The sequence below is a fragment of the Limulus polyphemus genome, unplaced genomic scaffold, assembly GCF_000517525.1.
Source record: "Limulus polyphemus unplaced genomic scaffold, Limulus_polyphemus-2.1.2 Scaffold1493, whole genome shotgun sequence".
NCBI lineage: Eukaryota > Metazoa > Arthropoda > Merostomata > Xiphosura > Limulidae > Limulus > Limulus polyphemus.
Genome location: NW_013667103.1, coordinates 19,403 through 40,178, shown reverse-complemented (window position 1 = coordinate 40,178; position 20,776 = coordinate 19,403). Strand labels below are relative to the sequence as shown.

Sequence of the window (20,776 nt, the reverse complement as noted above, 5' to 3'; positions counted from 1 at the left end):
TTAACAACATGGCAAACACAAGTCTGTTCAGTGTATACATCTCCAAAACATGAAACTATAATTGTTTATGCTTTGCCTGGCTAATAACTATATCATAATGAGTAATAAATGTTAAATTCCATATATCTCAGAGGGGTGGTAAATAAATTAGAGAAGAAGGAAAACACAGACAGCAAACATCAGGTCTCATACTAAGGAAAATTGAGGACTTTTTTCAATATTTCCTCATAAAATTAAAAACTTAAAATTTATAACAAACTTTAATTTATGTTTTGATGCAAAGTTTATTTGTATACATTGAAAATAAAGTAGTTCAATTAAATTTTGAATGTAAAAGCTTATGATATGCACACTTTGACCTACCTGATGCAAAAGGGTTAAAAATCTGGGCTTTACTTAGAAATAACCTATCGAATTCTAAATATTGTAATATAATACCCAAATTATAATGTTCAAACAGGCATTTAATCACAATTGGGTTTGAAATGTCATACTCAGGGAATATGTTGTATCTTACTATCACACAAACATATTTCATTTTCATGTTTCATTACAAGTTATTGTTTTCCCAGTGAATAATGAATAAGAAGAAGGGCCCACATTGTCTTCCAATTTCAATTCTTAAATAAATTCCATTTATAAAGATGCATACAGTTCTCTATCACTGTGTGGGTCTTACTTTCAGAAATATCTCTCACACCACAACAAATTTTACTAATCCCACTCTGTAACTTGTGCTCTGGTTTATTTGATCATCTCATTAATGAAAACTATTTTCAGCTGGCTTTAAATCTTGTACATATATACATTCACATAAGCCATCATCAATTATTCTGCTCATGCAAGTGACTTAAATAATTCACACAATAAAAATGTCATGATTTCTAGTAACATAAGACAACCTTTATCAGCACACCTGGGGTCCAGTTGGACCCCAACGACTTTCTTGGTTATATTTTTATATCCATTCATGTAATTGTCATGTAGAAACCCTGGATTAATATGACACTATTGTTTTTGAAACAGGCAGATGGAGTATGTTTGTGTTTATCTGGGGCCCATGTAAACCCCACACTATCATTGACCATCACTATACATGCAGTTTGTTCTATAGAATACGAAACACATTTCTAAACATTTATTTCATTATACAGGCTGTTGTAGAGGATCATCTTATCTGTTTGCTTATAACATCATTGTGTTAATCTTATCATATATTGGTGGATAATGACTTGAATATAGGAGTATAATAAAACTTTGGCATTTTTCTGAGACACTGTTTGTATAAGGAATGGTTAAATATTACTTATTTGTATACTGGGAACAATGTAATTTTGTAATTTCTTTATTTGTTAACATAGTTCCTCTAGAATACATGAATTTTTTATGTTGTTTACATTACATGCTTACCCTAATAAAACCTGTAATGCAATTGGTTTTGGAATTTTAATCCAAAGCTTACTATAATGGTAATTTTTGTGCTGGCATCCGGTTGGACCCCAGGTGTTCAATAACATAACTTTTCAAAGGTGTGCTAATGGGGGTTAAAGCATTATCCAATGCTTTTATTAAATCTTTTACTACTTTAACCAAGTACAACTACTTTCCATTTTGAAAATCTTTCTGACCCTTTCACAGCATCTGCTTTATTGAGTAATTATATATCAAACCAGTTCATTTTGAAACTTTCAAAGTTGCAAGTTTACAATGTAAAACATATGTACTAAAGAAAATTCATAAAACATGCAATAATAATCATCAAGGTATTAGGAAAACTTAACAGAAAGATCTGTAAAACTGAAATATAAAATGAACCCAAATATACATAAAAATAATTAAAATTCATAAGATATGCTGAAAAAAATAAAATGTGTGTAAAGGAAAACAAAATTCTGATCAACATATACAGCTGCTCATTTATATAATTATGCATAAATTACATAATACCTGCTACAAATATTACATCATGATTGAAAATATACAATGATATCCACAAAATTAGTCAAAGTTTTTAATGTTACACATACTTCATATAACAAAAGTTTCAATTTGGACATCCTTCAAATTAACACATTGGCTTTGTTCTAGCATTTTAATATACAACTCATCAAATTAATCAAAAATTAATATTTACAGCCATAATGAGATTTTTATCAAATTTAACTTTGTTTCTTTGTAGTAAGCACAAACTACAAAAAGGGCTATCTGTTGCTCAGCCCAACATAGATATCAATAACCAATTTTTAGTGTTATAAGTCCTCAGACTTACTGCTGAGCCACTGGGTGGCACAAATAACTCAAATATATATTTCAATTTTCACCATCCAATATATCCTTGGTAAAGAATATAAACACAAAGAGTGCTAATAACACAGAAAAAAATCAGCACAAAAAATATCAATTTCAAAGTATCAATTACTTAAACATTTACAAATTTAATATCAAAGTACACAATTAGCCTTTCATTTTTGGGCACATAAATTTTACTATACAATTTGATTTTATCAATACAAACTATTTTTTTAAATATATCTATTATTATTTTTTTATTATAATATCCTTATTAGAAATATTATTTTGCAATGTTATTGTAGTATATGGATTTAGGACTGACCTAAATCTACTAAGCTGGTCAAACATCATGAGGTGTTATTGGAATTATGGCCAAAAATATCTCTAACAGAGAGGGTACCAAACTGATAAAACAATGAAGTCTATCATTTAAAGTAAGAATGTAAAGACAGTGTATTTAATTAGTTATACTCACCACTGGGTGGATTTTGATTTCTGTACTACATAAATAGTTTGCTCTGGTCAGAAGTTAATAATTAATATGAATTCATATTTTGATCAATTCATATTTAAGATTTAATAACACCATTTACCTACACACACACAGATATACATATATATACACACACACACACACACACACACACAGATATAGCTTCATAAGAAGCAACTAGTACACTTTGAACTTACCTCCTTCATCCTCAGAATCACTCATGAATGTTTCCTGCATGGTTTCAGGTGCTACAACTTTGTACTTTTCTTCTACAATGGTAGTGGTGGTAGTTATAGTAGTAGTTTCTGTTACAACCTTCAGAGTTTCCACGACTGATATGTAACCAAGACGTTTGGCAATGGATAGTGCTGTTTGTCCTTGCTGTTAATTTAAGAATTAAACAAAATCCATAGAATGTTATTATTTTTGTTATGTTGTGAACACCTCTTACAAGCTAGCAAAGCATGAATATGAATAATTATAAGACAATATGTTAGGCCTGTTATATTGCTTAACACTGAATCTTGTCCCTATGGATTTTCAAGAACTAGAAGAGTGTATAATAATAGTATTTCAACCACATTATCAGAAAAGCATAAATAAATACTTTGAACAATATAAAAACTATGCAAAAAAATATTTTTGATTGAACAATATTTCACCAAATTTCTAATGTATTTAGATGTGTATAATATAATCGACCACAAAATGTTGATCATAACTTCTAAGACAGCTAGACTAATAACAACTATCAGTGTAAACTTTCTGATGCATTGTGTCTACAACTTCTTTGATAAACAATCATGTTTATTAAAGTTAAATATATTTTGTACATTTTTAGTTATAAAAGGTTTCAGTAAAAACTGATTACTCTGTCATATGTGTAGGATAAATATTTCCATTGTATATATCATTAAAAAGGTTGATAATTATTTTTTTAATTCTATTACAAAAATGCCAAATAATTTATACGTGTCACCTAAAGACTTTGTTTTCTGTGTTCATTATTGAAAACATTAAAATATAACCCATACACTCAATAGAGCCATAATTGTTTTGTTTATACTTTGAATTTTTGTATTGGACACATTTCATTTTTTTCATTATTATCAAAAGCTCATGTTCTTGCCATACTACTTTTTTAGTCAAATCATCCTTAAAAACTTCTCATGTGTATTTTTAAGTTCAGTTATTTAACACTTAACTAACAGCTTCCACATTTAATAGTAATACTTCATTTATTAAAGACATCAGAAAAATGTTTCTGTAAGTTAAACAAGATTTATCTATATAATCAAGAATTTTAATATTTTATAGTAATACTTCAATTAGTAAAGATATTAGAAAGGTCTGTCTCTTCACAAGATTTAACTGTTTAGCCACGAATTTTCATATTTAACAGTAAATTGATACTCCAGTTGATATGTAGATTATGCACAAGTCCATGTGTCCATGAAGAAAGTCTAACTGCTTAACCCTGAATTTAATATTAATACTTACATTAGTCAAAGCATTTGGAGAAGCTTTATTTTCAAGTAGAAGACTAATAATTAAAGTGTGTCCCTGCTGGGCTGCTTGATGAAGAGGTGTGTACCCATGCTGAGAATAACATAAAAAAATAAAGCTATAAACATTTACATATCTTAAAACTCACTGCAGTAGTACCACTTTAAACCATCCAACCTTTAAAGTGAAAAAGTTCCTGGCCAGCCTAAATATATATATACCTTTTGATGCTCATTTACTTACGCTAAAAACCCTGCAATACCCCATTAAAAAAAGAAAGCTTTTGCATAAAATATTATTTAAGAATCCATTTCATTTTGTTCATTATATTAGTATGTAAAAATTTATTGTAAACTCTAAATTTCACACTTTTCCTTAGAAATGCTTCTTTGTAATATAATATTTTTGAATTATGTTTCACATTTTGTTGTTCACCTATGGCTCAGTAAGCATACATTTTCCTACCATTAACTGTAACTATGAATTTTTCCAGGTAATGAGTGTTGGCACTAAATTGAAAGTCAAAGAATACTAAGTCTTCTCAGGAGGGCAATGCATAGTTCCAAGTTAAATATTTTAAGGACCAAAATGCTTGAGATATAATCCACATGAACTTGTCATTTGAGTTTCTTAATTACCCATAGCAACTGGAAATCTAGTTTTCATGTAATTTCACTAGCACTTCATAATAAAGATAGTGGATTCTAATAAGAGTTATGTGGCAAAATAACCGATCACATAATTCTATCTTCTTTCACAGTGACTTTAATAATTCACTTGTAATTTGTATTATATTAATTGTAGATTCTCTTTCACAAAAAAATTACATTCAATCATATAATACATGGTGAATCCAACTACATCAACAATATTCGAGGCCTGCAAATGAACTGATGGTATATAGTGACATATGTCTGATATTCATGATAAGTTACTATAAAAAGTACTCTTTTAAACCATATATTTTCAAATTTCACTTTGTGTTCTACTTTAAAAAGTAATCATATTATTTACATAACTACTGTATGATTTGTTTTATTGCATTATAAAATAAAATAAATGGATAAAATAGTTTGGAACTTCAGAATTACATTGTACAAATTATATACCTTCTGGAAATATCTTATATTTTTTACATGAATATATTCATGAATTCACAGCTTTGAACATTTGAAAAGATTTCATTGTAATGTGTTCTTTTTAAGAAACAATTAAAAATTCCTATCTTTGTTGTAGACTTAAATTACCAGTTTTTATGTCTTCCTATACTGTTGTAAAACTTTCCTATGAAGTTTTTATTTTATAAAACTGTAAATGTTATCTTTGTTTTAATTTGAAAAACAGTATATGTAATTACACTATGTTTTAGTGAATCAAAACCTGATACAGTCAAGAACAAAATGATTTAACTAAGCCTACCTTACCTTGCTCCAAGAAAAAACATTTCTCTTCCTATCATATTACAATATCATAATTCAAATGAAACAAAAACTAATAAAGCAAGCTTTAAAAATAAATCAGAACTGTAACTGTGTAAGTTGTTCACAAACATCATTTCTTCCAGCAACATATCACCAAGCTAAGCATTTATCACTTTATTCAGAACTCTTCATGAATCACTTCTGAACTGGAAACCATAATGGTCTAATTACACAATTGAAAAGAACAGAAAAACAGCTTTTATTTAGTATGTAGATCACTAGTCTATTACATCTTGAAGCTGATATACAAGCAATTATATCACACCATGACAACTGAAGCTGTAAAACAGTGATTAGATAAAATCAATAAAACAACACTTGTATTCAAGTATTCAACTTATATGGTCAAATTAGGGTTATTTAATTCAAAACCAATATGTTTTTTTCATATAGGACTATAGAGTACTGTATTATGCTCATACAAAGTTCAGGAAATTTACAAACATTAATATTTTTTAGAGCAATCTGAAAACAAAAATCAAAATTTGCATTAGTTATGACATATAAGCTGATTATTGTTTTCACACAAAGGAATATGATGAGAGAGCTTCATCTTTGACCAACAGAGTCCATTCTACTTAAAACTTATTTAATATTTGATACACAGAGTATAATATCTATGGTTGCAACATTTCACCAGGTTAACCTGGCATCATCAGGTATGACTCAACTCATAATCTAAATAACATGAAAACTAGTGGTTAAATACTTTGGTATTTGATTGGTTGAGCTTAACAAGACCTGCAGAACATGAAAAAGATATTGAAAATGGGAAAACAAATTAATGCTATTTTTCTACAAAAGAGGAATCTTGATCAAAAAATCAGCTGGAAATCAGCCAAACTAACATACAAAACTAGAAATTATATTAAAAGAAAAACTGTCAAAAAAGTCAATTTAAGTTGAACTACTTTCTGATATCACATGCCATTATGGAACTTGGAACTTCTGTTACAGAATAAACAGTGTGTGTGTTTCTCTTTAAAAACTGCTGGATTGAAGAGCACACTTGAAAGTGTTGGAAATTGTATTCAAATCTATTAATGTTGTTCCAAAATAGTGATTCAAAGTATTTTATTTTAGATTTTACACAGTATTGTGTATTACCTACTATTAGAATATTAATATTCTTATAATTGTCGAAAAATTCTACGACAAAAAAGCTTCAAACACCTTAAACAGTAACATACATGTTCCAACCATAATTCTAATATATGTCAGGCATTTTCAATTAATTAATTCAGTCTGATTATACAATGTTATAAATTCACTTTAAAAATAAAAAAGATAAAACATAAATATACAACAATTCAACCTTACAAGTTTAAAACAGAGGTTAAAAAAAGGTACAACTGTATACCTGAATATTAATATTAATTTTAGGTTCAAGCTATTTAATTAATAATACTTCCTATATTTTGCAGCAGTTTATATTTTTTTCTCTATTGATAATTTCAGCATAGTCAGGTTAAAATAAACATGTTCATAACCATGGGATGAAGGTTTGCTACATTCTTTAACATGGGATCTTGTCTATGGGGTTTTCCAATGTAAAACTCATCACATTGTCCACCATTTATTTGATACTATGTATCAAATAACAATTATAAGAATATTAAGATTCTAGTAGTAAGTATTAAACAAAACCATGTAAAATTTAATAATAATATCAAATTTCTCATACAGTGAAATGCAAGTAAAAATTAAAAAATATTAACACTTCCACCTTATTTATAGGTGTACTTTGCACTGTGTAAGGTAAATATTCTGTTGGTGTTCTAGCAGCCAATTAGCATACTTTGACTAACACCTGAGCTATCGATAAACACTTATCTAAGCAAACAGAGACTATGAAACAAGCTGTAAAACGAAAATCTAAATGACTGAGCACAACCGAAAAAAACACACAAAAAAGATTTTCTTCATTTATAGTCCTCAAATGTTTAATAACAGTAATAATATAGCCTTATGTCTTTCTTTCAAACACCATGCCTTATATGGAGCTAAAAACTCATCCAGTGTGTAACCAAAACCAAACAATATTTATTGAACACATTATTTCAAAATGACAATAGGACAATAAGTCAATTTGACCCTGATTAGTTGAACAGACATCATGTGCATAACCATGTCAACCAAGCCAAGAAAGCAAATATACATACTAATATTGTTATTGAGAATATTATCATATTGTTGTGTGCTTTAACAATGCTGTATAACTCACGAATTTCCCACACAATTACATTTCATTATTTTTAAATATTTTCTCCATATACTGCTGCTTTTCCACTTAACAAAGAACTTTCCAAAGAACTAGAAACATTGTGTTCCATGTGGTGTTTAGCTTAAGTTTTCTTGTAGAATAACACACATTTTAAAACAAAGTTTAAACAATAATTGTTCTGAATAATTGTATTTGCTATCAAGGGTGCTGTCATGTGTATCAATCATAAAAGGGTATTATGATTACAAGTAAAACCATGACCCAGTTTTTTTAAGAATTTTATTCTTTTTAGATCAGAAACAAAAACTAAAAAGAAAATGAGACAAAATAATACAAAAATACACACCACAATCCTGCATTTAAAGTTATGATTGTTCTTTAAAAATAGAAAACTGTCTCCAAAATATTTAGTAATGGGTCTCAAAATATCATTCACAATTTCCCAGCCTAGATCAATCACTGTATGAAGAATGGGTGACTTAACCAGGTAAAATATGACTGTCTCTTTTTTTAATGTAAATATTTGACTATTTCATGCATAGCAGTTAAGCTTATGACACTCATGCTACTATATTGTTGCAACTTCAAATTGCATTTCTCTATATTTTTATTAATACATTTTAAGCCATAACTGATGAAGAACTTGGGCTTTACTACAAACATTGTTAATTATTATTGAAATGTTTATGGAATTAGAAAACTTCTGAAATATCCATGCTCTTTATCCTGTTCTTAGATTCCCATCAAATGCATCTTTAGCTAACTTTATGCTAACATCATCATTTCAATAATACTCACAAAGTAACTGTTTGGTTGCAGATGGAGTTACATAATTCAAAGCCTGTTAACTAATCAATGTTGTCAAGTCAGTGTTTTCACAACTTCCAGAGATTGTTTCAAGAAATTGAAATAAAAACAATGGTATGTCTTGTTGTTAATAAAAATTGGAGATTTGAGAGTAAAGACTTTCCCAGAACCTCCTGATAAAAATTACTGATTTACCAAGATTCCCAGTACTGAAAAATTTCAAGACTTTCCGGGAGTTTCATAATTTGTGCATACCCTGTTGTAATCTGTTAGTGGCAGTGGCATAAAAAAAATAATTTAGTTTCTAGATATATATATAAATATATATAGATATTGTAATTTCAATTTGAATAATTTTTGTAAAGATTTATCAACTAAGTCTATGTTTTAAAAATATTATTATTTTATGATTATTTTTGTTGGATTGTAACCTGAAATAAGTAAACACTAAACTAACTGATTCATATAAAATACATCTTCTAAACCTCTCCACCTCCATTATTCTTGTCCACTTGCTCCTTTCTTTTCTCACTAACACTGTAGCAGCCAAAATAACAACCATACTGTACAGCAGCACCACATCCAATGTGCTATTTCTACCTTAGCCTATCTTGGAATTATGTACTAACAAGTGACAGTGAAAAATGTACTCTCTTATTTACCTACATTCAAAAAATAATAACAATTTACTTGATCATGAAAATGTTCTTAAAATTTTTTCTAATTCTTAAATAAGCTGAATATGCATTATTAACTTTTCTCCTCAACTCTGCAGACTTACCGAAGTAATAGAGTTAACATTAGATGCATGCTGGAGCAGGAACCTAACCATGTTGACTTGACCAAAGTGACACGCAACATGCAATGGAGTGTACCCTGCATTAGTTTCTGGATCAATCTCAGCATCATTCTTTACTAAAATTGCTGCTACGTTCACATGATCCTCTTGGCCACAAAGATGAAGTGGAGTAAGACCATTCTAAATGTACAATAATTCAAACACATTAATGATCTGTACTAGTGCTTAAAAACAAGAAAATCTTTAGAATGTTTGAAACTTGTAGAAACAACTAACACTGGGACTCCAACAGATTTTTAATGTTATTGATTTCTTTTAATAACTATTATCAGGTAAAAAAACAGTAACACTAATGATATAACTTCTACTAAAATTCTAAAATCATGATATTGTCTATTTACAGTCTTTGGAAAATAAGTCACAAATCTTTCTCTTCTATAAACATTTAATAAAGCATATCCTTTGTAGATTAATAAACACTTACTTAGAACTAACACTAATGTTCTCAGAATGACACCAGTTCTATTAACTGAACTTTTACATTTGAGGTAACAAGCTATGTTACAAAGTAAAACATTCATTCAACATCGTATATCTTCCTACACTCAAACATAAGTATACAGACTGGTTCTCTTCTGAAGAAAGCTCTAAGTCTTGATGACACAAATGCACATATTGAACAACATGACACACCTATCTAACCATGTCATAATCAAATCAGACCTCTAAGTCATGAATGCATGTATTAATATACCAAACAGTATTAACATATATTTTTTATTTAATGTACAGACATTTAGGAGGATTAGATAGTAAAAATTAAACAAATTCCTACTTTAGCTTTCATGTTTACATCAGCTCGGTGCTCAATCAACAGCGTTGTCATGTCTGTGTGGCCTTCCTGAGCAGCTAAATGAAGAGGAGTGAAACCTGCCTGAAAAATATACAAAAATAAGTAAGAAGAAAATATCTTTGGGTGTTAAAACACATTACTATAATTTTAATCTCAAGTACAAAACTAAAGCTGCAATGGCAAAGTGCTGGCTGAAATAAGTTTTTTATTATTATATGTACCTTTTTTTTCAAATTTATTACTATTATGCAGTTTCAGTAATAAAAAACTAGGTTTCAACAACAAAATTAATTCAGAATGTAAAGAAAATTTTGCCCATGAAAGCCCAAAAATATATAAAACAAAAAAAAAACAGTATTGTCTATTTCAGTACTCTTTCTTGTAAAAACAATATTATTAAACTTTTGAAAAATTTCTTACTTTAGATTCAGAATTTGCTTTAGCTCCATATTCCAAAAGAGTTGTTGCAATATCCATCTGACTCTTTTTAGCAGCAATATGGAGAGGGGTATAACCATTCTTTGCAGTAGCATGAGGGGATGCTCCTTTGTCAAGCAACAGCAGTGCTACATTGACATGATCATAATGTGCTGCAACATGGAGTGGTGTTACACCGTTCTAGATCACAAAACATAGCAATCTATATATCACTAACGTAACATTTTCCAAATCTTCCCTAAAATTAAACCTAAGCCACTCTTTTAAGCTACATTATAAACCATTTTGTGTAAATGTATTAATTTTTAGCATTTATAATTCAATTTTACAGTTTCATTATGAAGTACAAGAATTAGATAGTATTTTGATGTTCTGTTTTTCATGATTCCAGTGAACATATGTACTTATTTCCAAATACAAAAAAAGGAATGTTTTACGATTTTAATTATGCAGTCAAACATGGACCACAGAATATGATGAAAAAATATCAAAAACATTCTATTCTATCACAAAACAAAGAAAAAAATAGTTGAAATGCTTGTACAATAGAATTTAAATACTAACACATCACTACTTTTTAAACTTAAGTTCTAATATAAGTTAAAGTTAGTTTCCTAATAACCAGTTTAACACTATAAATGGGTTAATATTTAATACTGGACACAATTTTATTGGTAGGGTGCTATTTTGGAGGGTTACAATATTTTCATATATGTATATATATATTATTTGTGGTTAAATTTCAACATTGAAATCACTGACATAAATCTCTTTTCTTCATGTTGTCTAGTAACAATTACAATAATATCTGTTTAGTTTATGTTCTTACAACAGCAGCAATTTAATTCCTATTTTTTTAGATTCTATAAAACAGAGTACATAAAACATTAATTATAAATCTTTTGAATATAGAATTTGGCCATATACCCTAAATAGCAAATAAAAGTCAGCAATTTTTGATTTTTTATGGAGTCCTCTATCAAAAACTGATCATACATTTCTTCTTTAATTAACTAATAAACTTCTTAACCTTTTGTCTACTCCATCAGTAACCAAGATGTTATAGCTACTAATCTTAAATACTGTAACTACACTGATTAAATAAATAAAAATAATAACCTCATTGGACCAATTTTTAGTTGATATCTATTTCATTTATTTGTATGCACTGTAATATCGAACACACAGCTTTCCTTGAACAGTTTAAGCTGTACTGTAACATTACAAATGCAAGTTTAAACACAGCCTAAGTCCATTCTAAATTATAGTTCCTGTAACTACTTTTTATATTTCTAAAAAATACATTCTAACACCAAAAAACTAAAGAAAAAGAGAGAGAGAGAATCAGCTCTACAATCACAAACTTTAGGATTCAGTAATTTAGATCTATAGCATGATTTAAGTCTACATTGTTAGGACAGTAAATAAATTTTGGAGCCTTGCCACATCATTAGTCCATGTTCTGTCTGATGGCCATGTATCTTGATAGTAGTTGCAGCATAATTACTGTAAAAGGTTCCATCATAAGGCTGCAATGTATAAAGCACATCACTTCTCCTTACAGACTTTTCGTAATCCATCTATTGCACAAGGGCCATACATTCCAGCATCCATTTCAATAGTTCAATCACATAAAAATCCATAGGCTCTGTATCCAACAACTTGACTGTTATGTCTTCATATGGAAATGTATGTATAGTTGAATACTCATTTTATTCTCCAGATCCTTGAAGTATGTGACAGTTGAACTGATATGTCATAGAAGCAGCTTGTGTACAAATAATTTGTGTTGCGTTTCCTTCTTGATTATGTTACATACTATTTCCTGGGACAGATGAATGAATTTTACCATTGAGCTTTGTAATCATGGATTCTCAGCTGTTACAAGATGCCATACTTTGCTTGATACACCTGGAGTATGACTTATATGTAACAACCCTTTTCAATGCAAAAATTTCTGGTGGCATCAACTACCTATTAAATGGCAAACAATGTAAAAAATGTAGTTCCAATACATTTCATTCTCCTGTGTCTTTATATCAGCTGTAGTTGTCACATGACTTGCTGATTTGCATATTCAAAATCATTTTAATGTAATGTATTCAACCCGCTGTGTTACTTGATGTAAAATTGGTGTTGAATAAATGACTTCAATTTACATATTGAGTTAAAAGTTCCAAAAAATATAAGCACAGAAATATACTTATTTTAAAGTAAAAAAAAAAAAAATGGGTTTACCTTTCCCTGTGCATCAACTGGAGCATCTTTCTGGAGTAAAAGTCTTGCAACTTTAATATTTCCATACTTAGCAGCTAAGTGAAGAGGAGTAAAGCCTTTCTGCAAGTTTAAAAGAGACAAACATAATCAAAGTTTAAGAAGCTATAGTTGTTACTGAACCACATAGGAACATGACTTGACATTTATGTCAATAAGATATTACTGAACCTCAAACCCAAAAAAACATTATCAAATAAGAACATACAAAGAAGATCAACAACAAATACATTACATTTAAGTACAGAAGTATTAGTTAATGCATTTCAATCATTTTGAAACTGCACATATATTTACCTTACATTAACAGAACATTAATTTTTAATCTGTTCAGTCATGATGTTCAAAAAGGTATTAACTGAAACAGGAAATTTGACACTGTAAAACAAAAATTTAAAAGCCTATTATAATTTTTCTCAAAGTTTCTATATTTCCATTTAATAAATATAATGAATTATCAAAGTCAGAATTTAGCTTTCTGGAAAAAGTTATGTCAATACCAGCATGTACAGTTTTACTTTTGATTTAGATACTGCATACAGATGCAAAGATATTAAGAAAACATTACTTTACAAATTTCCAAATACCTTCTTGAAAATTTAGAAGTTAACAGTTACTAGCTTGAGTTTCTTAGCATTAGGTTCAGGTTTTAACCAATAATATTAAAAAATTTTAATATTAAAATCTTGTCACTAGAGGTACTATAAATTGAGGAATTGATGAAAGTAGTATGACTGTTGGGGAAACACTGTTTGTATGTTTGATTGAATTTCCCTTATATGTGAAACTATTTAAAGCAAAAGAAATCTGTCATATAGTGCTTTAACTCCTACACTTAGGACCTTGTTAAGTTCGTTCACATCATACAAGAAGCTACATAATATTAAAGTTCACTGTTTGATTGCAGGCATTAAGGGTATTTAAATATAAATGCAATGAAACATATGTACATATATATAAGCAATTCACCGTTTCATTAGCATGCCAACAAGTACCGATTTTGTAGTAGTTTGGAGAACCTCAGATGATGGAAGTCAATGTACTTAAAAGACTCTGATGATTCATTGGTTAGCAAATACAAAATTTGAACAAAGTTCTCTAATAAAAAACACAAACCATACCTTGGTAGTTGCAGTGAGTGAAGCTCCATTGTCTAACAAAACAGAAGCCACCTCTTCCTGTCCTTCTTTAGCTGCAATGTGAAGAGCTGTGTACATATCTTTGGTTGTAGCATCCACTGCTGCCCCATGTTGGATCAGCAAACTCACAATGTCCACGTTACCAAGTCGAGCAGCAATGTGCAAGGGAGTCTGATGTTCCTATAAAAAAAAAAAAACAATTATACAAATACACTCACATCAAGAAAAGAAATTTCAGGAAAACTGGTGTAAAAACATCATATGACCAGCAAAAAACTGCACAACTGAATAAACTATAGAAAAACAGTCATTTTATTACTTATGTGAATATTTTTTTTTTATTTATTCCAAAATTACACAAAAAATCAAAGAAATACACCAACAAAAATACAAGCATATAATTCACATTAGTTTTTAAAAAATGGGCACAAATACTGGAAAAAACACAATTTTTATTGCATATAAAAAATAGAAGCTTATTTTTTTTAATTTAAAAAAATGGCAAAGAACTTGCTCTAGCTTTAGCATCCACACGAGCTCCATTTCTTAAAAGGATGCGAATTATATCAGCTTGATTAGCTCTTGCAGCCAGATGGATCGGAGTTTCTCCTCGGACAGTTGGAATATCTGGATCGGCTCCATGTTGAATCAAGAAGATAACAATGTTCATATTTCCCATAAAAGCAGCCACATGAAGCGGTGTAAGACCAGACTAAAAAAATAAAGTTCATGCATCCATATATATTCTTTAAAAAATATAGAACTTGGGAAAACAAAACTTCTTGTTTAATATACTGAAAATGTAATATAGTTCTTCTCGTTGATTACTTCTGTAACTTCTAAAACATTTACAACATTTTATTACCCACATAAGTGTCTCTGTATTAGTCATTATAAAATTTTGGATTTATTAGTATAAATCAAAATCAAAATATAAATATGTTTTTAATTCATCAGAATTAGATCTTCAAATGCTAGATTAAACTTTAATTTTTTTAGTTTTTGCTGACTGAATGTTTTTAACTCATGGCATGCTAGCTTCCTAAGTTATTAAACAAATTATTGAGGAAATTCAGAATTAGCTATCAAGCCCTGAAACACACCTCTGTTCTAGCTTCAATAGAAGCTCCATGTTTCAAGAGCAGTTCAACTACTTTAATTCTGTTTTTTTTACATGCAATGTGAAGTGGAGTGAAACCATTCAGAGCTCTTGCATTAGGGTCAGCTTTACGATCAAGAAGAAGTTTGGCCACTCTAACATGACCACAGTGAGCAGCTACATGTAAAGCTGTAAGATAGTCCTGAAAAAATAATAATTTTCATTAAATAACATAGAAAAACATAATAATTCATTTTATTTTTATGTTGCAAAAATCAAGTAAGTTAAAATATTTTGATAATTATGTTTTTTACAAAAGTTATCTATTTTACATTTTAGTCATTCTGATTTTCATTTGTTGTTTCTTTTAGTGTCTTCCCTAGTATTTTATGTATAAAATTGTAAGTGTACTCTATATACACTATACTTTTTTTTAAAATAAAAATTACCTGATTTTAATGCTATCAGGAAAAGCATGAAAATGTTTAAAATTTTATATAGCAGACTAAGTGAACAGGTATCTGTAGATTTTATTTTTATTCTACTTTGAAGAATAATTTAATAAACTCACGCTATCTCTTGAAAAAATAATTATATTTTCTTAGAATGGTATATATATTTATGAGGCATAACCTAAAAGATGTACTTATTTGTTTTTATAAAATTGAGACATGTGATGTTAATACAATTACCAAGGGTAAAATCTACTGACAAAAATTGATTTATTTTTGCATTTTACTTACAACTGTGACATCATCTACAGGAGCTTTATGATACAACAAAATCCTAGCTCCATCTACATGGTCACCTTGAGATGCCATGTGAAGAGGAGCAAGACCATTCTGAAAAAATGAAAATCCTAATTTATATATTCAAATCCAAGTCCATTTAAAGAAAACAAAGCCTACTTAGTGTACAAATAGGAAAGAATATCACACACTTTTACAAAAGATAAATGATTTTTTAACATCAATGACAAATCTTTGAAGCTATAAAGTGTTAGCCCAAAAGCAGCCGAATCATTATTATTCACTAAAGAAAAATCTTTCATTATTCCATATTTTTAAAGTTAACCATTTAATTAGTTAAACATTTTAATCATAACGTATGTTATCATTAAACTCTAGAAACTTTTAAGCCAGTATATATTAAAAATCATGGTTTACTAAAAACAATATGCATTAGCCAGTGTACCAACAGAAGAAATTTTAGTAATTTACAAATTGTTTATAACAATATAAGACCATTTTCAGTATCACATTGAATGTGTAACCAAAATATAACTCTTAATCTGGATTATGAATAAAAAATCAACAAATCATATCATAAATAGGAATAAAACTAACTCAATATAGTTGTCAAAATAATTACTACAATAAAGATAGAATAAAAATAAAGACAGAGAAACAGTTAGTTGTTAACTAATATATATTACTTCAAATATAAGTACTATACAAAAAAATATATATAAAAAATAAAAGAGCAAGACATCACTCAAACAGTGATTAATGACAGCATGAGCTGTAAAGCTGGTGAAGAGGGAAAGAAACAGATACGTAAAAGAGGGACCTTAACATTGTTATAACAGCAATTTATGGCTGGTAAAAGTGTAAATTTCTGTCACTGTCTTACAGACTATAGTTGACAATATACTTCAAACTCCAACACCTACTGAAAATGTCTTTTTCAAAATTATTAGTATTTTGTTACATATTACCAGATTCACATTTACAAAGTTATATAAAGTTGTTTCTATTCTTTACCTGTTGAGGACAGTTAATTGTTATGGTACACATAACATAGTAAACAATTTGCTACATAACTTTCTATCAATACTCTCTTCTTATGCTTAATACTCTTTATCTAAAGAAAGTCAAATGCAATAGATAAGTAATATGGTTCCTCCTTTTAGTTTTCTTCCATCCATTTTAATGTATGTTTATTCCAACTCTAATCAGAGTTATGTTTTACTGCACATAAACCTTATATAATAACAGCTCTTTGACATTCTAAAAAAACATTTATAAGACTTTTTTTAATGTATTAATATTTGTACTTAATAGATTTCACCTTAAATTAAAAAACAGAAAACAAAAACCAAGTAATATAAAATATTGAAATTTAGTAACTTTCTGTGCACCTTCGTTTTGGCTGTAATAGGGGCACCTTTTTCAAGCAACAAATCTACAACATGATCATGACCACTGCGAGCAGCACAGTGTAGAGGTGTAAGACCATCCTGCAAAACAAAAATATTTTACTTCAGAGCATTTTCAATATCCTACCACATTAAACACTTCCACATTTTTCTCAATCTTTTATATTTCATACTCCTTCTATCAAAATTTCAAAACTGTTCTAAAAAAATGATAATAATTTAAAAGTCCTCATTTCTTTGAAAAGGTTTTAAAACCAATGTTTTTCTTAAAATTCGACTTACAAAACAATTTAGCATTAAGTACAGTGTCACACCAATGCTTGTTCATCATTTAAAACACTAACCCAATCTAACTTTACCTGTTAATAATATTGCAAGATATATATATATATATACACACACACACACATCATTTATATATTTTCAGTGTTTTTCCAGATACTGAACTGTACTTGATTTTATCTCTCAAATTATATTTTTCTTTATTTTTTTCTCACACTTACATCAACAACAAAACAACTGTGGATGATTAGCACAAGAACTCACAGAGAAATGAAGAAATATTAACTTATTCTTACAGCAGCAGACATGAACTACTGATTCCTACTTACCCTAGTAAATGCATCAATTTTAGCCCCTTTGTCTAAAAGCAAGGTTGCCATGTTTGCTTTACCCCATTTTGATGCTACGTGGAGAGGAGTTATTTGATGCTAGGAAACAGAAACATAAAGAATTACTTTAACAATTATTTATATTAGAGTACTTCTCTGCTAACAATTATAAGTCAAACTGCAGGATTAAATTGCTGAAATTTGTTATTTTAAACTTTCATAGTCCCAAAATATCAACAATTATCATATCTCTTACAACTCAAACTAATAAATCCTATTTTCATATCTAATTATAAGGGACAAACATATTTATATTTCAAATATTTAATTTCAAATACATATTTCCTCATCACATATCATATAACCAAAATCTAAAAGATTTACAGACAATATTAACTTAAATTAAAGAATAGAATTACCTTAGCAGCGTAGTTTATTTCAGCACCCTTCTCAAGTAGAAGGCGGCCAATATTGTCATTGCCATAATGGGCTGCAATGTGTAGCGGAGTAAAACCACTCTGAAAATTTTATAAATATGTGTATTTGCTCTTTAGCTATACGTTAACAGTCTTTCACATATTAAAAGCTATTTTTTTTTAAATTATCAAAACAAATATTTCAAACAATATACAATTACATTACAGAAAACACATGAACAAACTTCATACATCCTTTCTAGTAAGTATAAGAAAAAAATGACATTTTAGTTTTTATCTAGTATTTTTCTCAATACTAATAGTCCTACATATATTCTAAATTAGTAGCCAATATGAATATAATTATACACTCTAAACGTTTGGAATAGCAGTATGTTGAAAATAATACTACTTCATGGATTCACTATATGTGAAATCTCAAGCATAAAGTAAAAATAGCAATGTGCATATGACAAATCAGAAGTATAAAATAAAATCTACTCAAGGTTTCTGTATTTTAAATTTAACCTTACATTAGTAATTACAAACTGGTCAAGTTTAAATTAGGTGTACTTAAGTTTTGTTACAGTACAGTCTCACAATTCTGTATTTCTTCTAAATATGTCTGTATTTTGTATATCAGGTAATTTTCAATACATGAAACTGTTACAATATGTTTAAATTCTATACCTTTGAAGTAACATCTGGGTTATGATCATTCTGAAGAAGTAGAGCAGCTGCCTTACAATCATCTTTCTTTGCAGCAATGTGGAGGGCAGGGAGACGAACTCTTCCTTTGGCATCATTTTCTAGTAAAACTGCTACAACTTTGTCATGACCTTGCTGGAGAGCTACAGCAAGGGGGGTAAAGCCATCCTACGGAGTAAAAAAACATACCTATATATTATTCAAAGCAAAATAGATAAAATATATGCACATAATTTTAAAAGCACTAGCTTACATCTTCAAATAAAATTCTATTAAAATAATTTCACCAACAATAAATTTTATATGATAAATTATAACTAGTATAAAAAAAGACATGATATCTGTATAAAAACCTTAAGAAGTTAAAATGAAATAAGATTAAAATATTCACAACTACGAAACAGTATCTGAACCTACCACTGAATATTGTTAGTGTTAAAATATACGATAAAATATTATCACTCAATAAGTCATGAACCAAACATCCTAATTCTGGTTTAAGCTTCATCATTATTACTAATTATCATTTGATTTAAACATCCCAATTAACTTTGTTTCAATATTATTTAAACAATGTTACAGTTACTTTTTGTTTATAAAAATAATCCATACTCATGAAATTTGTAGGGGCAAAATATTGAGCAACTATTAATTATTCATCTTTATAATTCATGGCTACTTCATATATATATAGATATATGTAAAAAATGTATGATAATATGTGTGTTTGTGTGATAACATAACAGTGCTTTGGGCTACAGATGAAAAGAAAACTGAACGTTGCTCTGACTTAATTCACAAAAACACATGCATCACCTTAACTTTTAAACATATTTGATGTTTTATCTTATAAACCATTGACTGGAAGCATCCAGAAAACTTACTAATTGTTACAACAGGTATTTCTTTTAGTTCATAAACTTAAATGAACATTATAATTGTTTTTATTATTTTGTGTTAAGGAATTTTAATTGCACTATCTAAAACATATATTCCTATAAACTACATGGACTTGTATATATAGCTATATACAATGTTTATACAGCTATAAAGTTAACATTTTCCTAATCAAGGTTAAAATCCTGAATTTTCACAGTATGTTTACCAAACATCTTAAACCAAAAACCCAATTATTCTTGAGAAACTGGTAGTATCACTGGAAGGACAACCTTAATAAAAGTATACTATTTTGAGATCGTGCATATACTCTCAACCTCAGCAACATTTTTTCCAGAATAACCAAAATTTTATTAAAAAGACTTGCAGAAAAATTAAATAATGAAATAAACCTTGTACTACAAAATTTGAGTATAACAATATAACGACTTGATAACTAAAGTAATTTCAGAATGCTGTTCTAACAGTTACCATATATATACCTTTATCTTCTTGTTTTCTTATCATTTTTGGTAAAACTTTACTGAATTTTATATGTAAAACAATATAATCAAACCTTTTGCTACTATTACACTTCAAAA

The 20,776-nt window shown here is 28.6% G+C and overlaps 1 protein-coding gene across 10 annotated transcripts in view; it reads right to left on the bottom strand.

Annotated features, from left to right (window-relative positions):
• LOC106463825 (ankyrin-2-like) overlaps positions 1-20,776 on the bottom strand; it is a 253,624-nt gene that overhangs the window by 215,027 nt on the left and 17,821 nt on the right. For all 10 annotated transcript variants that reach the window (XM_013923893.2, XM_013923894.2, XM_013923895.2 and 7 more), the window contains exons 5-18: positions 19,281-19,466; positions 18,594-18,692; positions 18,175-18,273; positions 17,546-17,644; positions 16,149-16,247; positions 15,410-15,607; positions 14,821-15,018; positions 14,289-14,486; positions 13,132-13,230; positions 10,876-11,073; positions 10,438-10,536; positions 9,585-9,782; positions 4,286-4,384; positions 2,983-3,166 (exon numbers count right to left, since the gene is read on the bottom strand). In XM_013923893.2, the coding sequence (XP_013779347.1) occupies positions 2,983-3,166; positions 4,286-4,384; positions 9,585-9,782; positions 10,438-10,536; positions 10,876-11,073; positions 13,132-13,230; positions 14,289-14,486; positions 14,821-15,018; positions 15,410-15,607; positions 16,149-16,247; positions 17,546-17,644; positions 18,175-18,273; positions 18,594-18,692; positions 19,281-19,466 (2,053 nt within the window). The remainder of the gene's footprint in view (positions 1-2,982; positions 3,167-4,285; positions 4,385-9,584; positions 9,783-10,437; positions 10,537-10,875; positions 11,074-13,131; positions 13,231-14,288; positions 14,487-14,820; positions 15,019-15,409; positions 15,608-16,148; positions 16,248-17,545; positions 17,645-18,174; positions 18,274-18,593; positions 18,693-19,280; positions 19,467-20,776) is intronic.